This window comes from Microtus ochrogaster, unplaced genomic scaffold (assembly GCF_000317375.1).
Source record: "Microtus ochrogaster isolate Prairie Vole_2 unplaced genomic scaffold, MicOch1.0 UNK85, whole genome shotgun sequence".
NCBI lineage: Eukaryota > Metazoa > Chordata > Mammalia > Rodentia > Cricetidae > Microtus > Microtus ochrogaster.
The window spans coordinates 383,003-388,407 of NW_004949183.1; the positions used below are offsets into that span (position 1 = coordinate 383,003).

The 5,405-nt window shown below is 34.8% G+C and overlaps 1 protein-coding gene across 2 annotated transcripts in view; it reads left to right on the forward strand.

Annotated features, from left to right (window-relative positions):
* Tmlhe (trimethyllysine hydroxylase, epsilon) overlaps nucleotides 1-5,405 on the forward strand; it is a 118,668-nt gene that overhangs the window by 86,795 nt on the left and 26,468 nt on the right. For both annotated transcript variants that reach the window (XM_005370656.2, XM_013355009.2), the window contains 2 exons: nucleotides 1,927-2,206; nucleotides 3,929-4,048. In XM_005370656.2, the coding sequence (XP_005370713.1) occupies nucleotides 1,927-2,206; nucleotides 3,929-4,048 (400 nt within the window). The remainder of the gene's footprint in view (nucleotides 1-1,926; nucleotides 2,207-3,928; nucleotides 4,049-5,405) is intronic.

Below are 5,405 nucleotides of genomic sequence, written 5' to 3' on the forward strand. Positions count from 1 at the left end.
ACATATAGCTATCCTCCTGGGTAGGGGAAGTAGACAAGATTGCCAGGCAAAAAATCGGGATCTTAAGGGTGGGGTGGGAGGGGGGTAAGGGGAGATGTGGAAATGGCTCTTGGAAGCAGGCTGGCCTTGAATTCACAAGGTCTACTTGCCTCTGCCCCCCGGAGTGCTAGGATTAAAGGTGTGCACCACCACTGCCTGGCTGCCCTGGCAATGCTTAAGCTTGCATGGGCAGCCCTTTTATGGTAGTTCTCTAGTTGTTCCTATCCTAAATGCTCATATTATTGTCATACCTAAGGTTCAACAGTCTTCCTTTATGCTGTCTATCCAACATTTTGTTTTGTTTTGTTTTGTTTTTGTTTTTGTTTTGGTCTTCCTCTTCACCTTATGTTGTGCATTCCTCCAAGCAGTGCTGTCTTTGGGTATCTGCTGTCATTCATTCTGATAACATTGCCCAAGTGTCTCAAGCACTATTGTTGTATCCTGTAGTTTACTTATTTCCATAGATGGAGGTGTTTCTTAAAGTTATTATTGTACAGCCTATCTCTTTGTGTGGATGTCTAGAATCCTGCTGAGACATGCCATCTCAAACACCTAAAAGTTGTATCAATATACAAAATGTCCTAAACAGAGATAGAAACATGCATATATACAATCTGACAAAATAACTTTGCATAGGTGTACAAATATAAACAAAAGTAACAGATAAAATTTGAACTTGTGTTAATATACAAAATCTATACCATTGTAAATTATCCATAAATAATAGCTCACAAGTATTCATTCTATTACCCACTATTACTATCTCCCCCCCCCCTTTTTTAACCCTATATAGTTTTTACCCTAACCCTCTATCTAGTACAAGTAATAATCAACAACCCCTAAACAGTGTTTCCAACTCTATAAACAAACTTTTCTTGGGGGAGGTCGTCTTCTAGAATTGCTTCCTGCTGTCATGGTGGCAATGTTCTCTTAAAGGGATCCTGCAAATTAAAGTGATGGTTAAGTTTCAAAATTACTGTCTAGTATAGTTGCAAATAATTTTCAAGCAGTCGATAGAGTTTTCTTTTTCCAAGTTCTTATTTGAAGTTCTGGCCAGAATGTCATGAGATGGTGTACCATATCCAAATCTGGTACCCAAAAAAGCGGTCTTATAATAGCACTGTCTGCATCACGATGTCATCTCAACTAGGTGGAGTTGTTGCTGTGGGGCCCCATCTTCTTCCTGGAAACTTCAAAGATTACTGCAGGAAAAGGATCTGTAGGAAAATCTATGTTCATCATGAAAAGCATAAACATCATTCATATAAGCATACATTCAATGAAGAATATGATATAGACAAAATAGGCATGGAGAAAGTAAAATTGTTTCTAGGCTTTCTTCTGTCCCATACCAGATGGCTCCTGATATGAGACAGAAACTCGGCATGTTCCTTTTAACAACATACTTGGATTTAGAAAAGTACAGAGCCATTGTCCAACTCCAAAACCAACTGAATATATTAAAATGTGTGTGTGTGTGTGTGTGTGTGTGTAGGGGGTACTTGTACTCTTTGATGAACTTTGTAAGAGCAGTACTTGCTAGACATGACAAGGCCTTTGCACACAAAACACAGTTTTTGCAACTTTTGGCACATAATAAAGCCAGTCAAAATTCCCAGCATGGATGAGGGAAGTATCCATGAGTCATGAAGTAGACTCAGCTGTTTAAAAATAGTGCACATCAAGATTTGAGTAGTAAGTGATGGGCAAGAACAGCTGGAGGGGAGAGAATAGGAGGTGGATTTGATCAATATATATGCATCTATAAAATTATCAAACAATTAAAAATGTAAGACAAATGTCGACAAAAGAATAAACATTTTAAAGTAGTAAATTGTTGTCAATATTTCTAAATTTTATTTTTATCATTTTTTTCCTCCTAAAAAGGGCCAGATGGTCATGTGACTAGATATGATCTGGATTGGCTGGTGAAAAATAGCTACGAAGGGCAGAAACTAAAGGTAATCCAACCTAGAATATTATGGAATGCTGAACTCTATCAGCAAGCCCAAGTTCCATCTGTAGATTTCCAGAGTTTCTTAGAAACAAACGATGAACTGAAGAAGTTTCTGCAGAACCTTCTGCTATATGGAATTGCATTTGTAGAAAATGTCCCTCCCACTCAAGAGCATACAGAGAAGTTGGCAGAAAGGATCAGTTTAATCAGGTAATTTACTAACTTTCTGAAATGCACAATAACTAATGTCTACATGAGCACCAATTAAAAGATGTAAAAAGATCTAGCTCATGAAGCATCTGCCTCAAAAGTACCAGGCCCAGGTTCAGTCTCCAGTACTGCCACCCCCCCCCAAATAATCTCTCTGTCCCTCCCTCCATCTTTCCCTACCTTTCTTTCCCCCGTCCCTCACTCACCTTTCCATCATGACTTCCTCCCTGTACTGCATTCTGCTCAAAAGGGGCCTGAATTTGTACTGTATTTTAAAAATAGAGAGATTCTAAAAATCACCCAGTTTTCATCTTCATAGATACCTAACTCTCAATCATAGATTGGCTGTTAATACTTCATTGGATACATTATATTGCATTTAGCATATTAACAACCTATATTGTATTTTGGTCTGCAACCCTTTTAATCATATTTTACTGTCTGTTCCTCACTGATAAGCACCTGATTCTAAGATCCAATCAGTGACTTTTCCAGGATCACTGTGACAGTAAGCAATATACTTCTGGTTTATTTATCTTAAATAAAGTGTTCTTTTCATTACTAATTTCCATTTCTCATATAGATTTATCTTCTGTAGCATTAAATGTGACATAAATTTACTTCATTACAAATAGTATTTGTTTTTTATTTAATAAAATTCATGTCTAACTAGTTCATTGTGTTACTCAAAGTACCAAAGTATGCTAGGTCATGAAGACAGTGGTAGTAGAATATAATAAATAGCATTTGTGAGCCATTTAGTTTGAAACACAATTTCAGAGCTCTCAAATAAAAGAAACTGTTGCTAAGCAAACAACTGAGAAAGTTTGGAAACTTTTGTTTCAAGAGGAAAAGCATTTCCTGTTTGCTCTTAGGTTTAAGGAACTCTGAAAGCTAAACGATTAAAGTATCCTTTCCTCAAATCTAGGTGTTGTGGCACAGTCCTTTAATCCCAGAACCTGGGAGGTGAATCTCTGAGTTACAAGTCAGCATTGTTTACAGAATGAGATTCAGGACAGCCAGGGCTGCACAGAGAAATCTGTCTTGAAAACCCAAATCAAAAAAGTATCTTTTCCTCAGATCTGGACCTACTGAGAAAATAAATGCAAAATCAAATCTATTATCCTGCAGGAGAAATTTAATATAGCAAGTCTCATAATTGTAACAAAAATAGCATTTTCTGTTTCTTGTTCCTCTGTATTCAAACAATTAAATGAAAGCAAACACCTCTATGACATATGAATAATATGAAAACTCTCTCTCACACTTGATTATTAGATTTTCTATATTAGAAAATGACTGTTGTTGAAAAATCTGAATATTAATAAAAGACAGTAGTTGTTATATAAATTAATTAAAATTTTCACTTGTTGTAAGCAGCCACATCATTATTTCTATAAAAAGAAAATAAACCCAGGGGATAGCCTTGAATGAGGAGGCTATTAAAATAATCAGATAAACAAAGGGTGGTGCTCCCTGAGCTTTCAGAATGTGCATTTTAGTGATTTTCAGTTCATATTCCTAGAGTATTAATTAGTGACAGAATTTCAAAGATTGGCATTTTTAACTGTCAATTTCATCTATATATAGCAATCTGTAACAATGATTATTATATATATTAAGAATAAACAATGATGAATAAAATTACAAATATAATTAAATGTTACATTAAAATTAAATATTACAAATATCTAATAGTTTTTTCTTGATTTTACTTGTCAGAGAAACCATCTATGGAAGGATGTGGTATTTCACTTCAGATTTTTCCAGAGGTGACACTGCCTACACCAAGCTAGCTCTAGATCGGCACACTGACACTACCTACTTTCAAGAGCCCTGTGGGTAAGTATATTAGACTTTCCCAGTGTAGTGTTCTTCTATTTGATGGCTTTGAATAGTTTCTTTATTGTCTTCCATTCTATTTTAGTGAAGATCATGTCTACTTACCGTGGACTTAGATGAGTGTTTCTTTATTTTCCCTGGAAACATAGTCATTTTTAAATATTCTAGTTTAGTCTTCATTAAACTTTTATGAATAAAAGTTGTATTTAAAATATAACACATATACATGTGTGTCTGTGAAAAGAAACAGATACTGGCTTATGCTGTAGCGTAGTTTGCTCTATCCTAGAACTTGAACTCAGAATGTAGCCGAGACTTGAACAATCCTCTTGCCTCAGGCTTCCAACCCACTATATGGGACTACAATATTTTCTCAAAGTAATTACAACTCACCAAAAAAGTTAAATAACTATAAGTTTTAGAAATTACATTTTTGGCATGATGGTAGAGATCTTTAATTCCAGAACTCAGGAGGCAGAGGCTGGTAGATGTTACTGTATTCAGAGATAGCCTATTGATAGTGGTGTAGAGTTAAGGCTGTGACATCAACTAGACTGTAATCTGCAATGCAGTCTAAACATGTATTATTAGCTTTTTGGTGTCGAGCATGTAAGTTAAAATCTCCAAGCTTCCATATCTTCAGCTGTAAAATGAGATTAGCAATACAGTCTATCCATTTATGTTGAAAATGGATTAAATTTTGTAAAAAAATTAAAGCACTTAACATTCTTTTCAGCACATACTAAGTATTCAGTAAGGATTAGTTGTCATTACCATTTTAGTTATTGTAATCACCACTATCATCTTCATTATTAAATGCATATCCTTTCTGAAGCCACTTTTGCTCTGAATTTCATCGTTTCAACTGGAGATTTTCTTCTATCTTTAGCCTTTCCATACCTGTTGGCTTCCTAGCAGTCAATTTTTATTAATTCTCTGCTTTTGTATACTTATTTAGACTCTATTTTCCTTTTTTTAAATATTTTTATAACTAACCTTTTAAAAAAATTCTACATTTAATACCTTATGAAAATTATTATTAGCATGCATTAAGTGTAAGGGGGTCTTATTTTGATAGTTCCATACATGCTTATAATGTGCTTTAATCATATTTATCCCTTCTATTATTCATACCTATCTATACTCCCTTCTCCCTTTCTATTTTATCATCCCTAGTAGCCCCCTTTCAGTTTCATATCTTCTTTCTCCTTATCTACCATATGTTCACTAAAACATGTAATACTTGTAATGACTTACTTTGCATTACATATTGATATCAAAAATGTTAATGTGTGAGTGTATAGGTTGCATTGTGTATGTGTATGTATGTGTGTGTGTGTGTGTGTGTGTGTGTGTG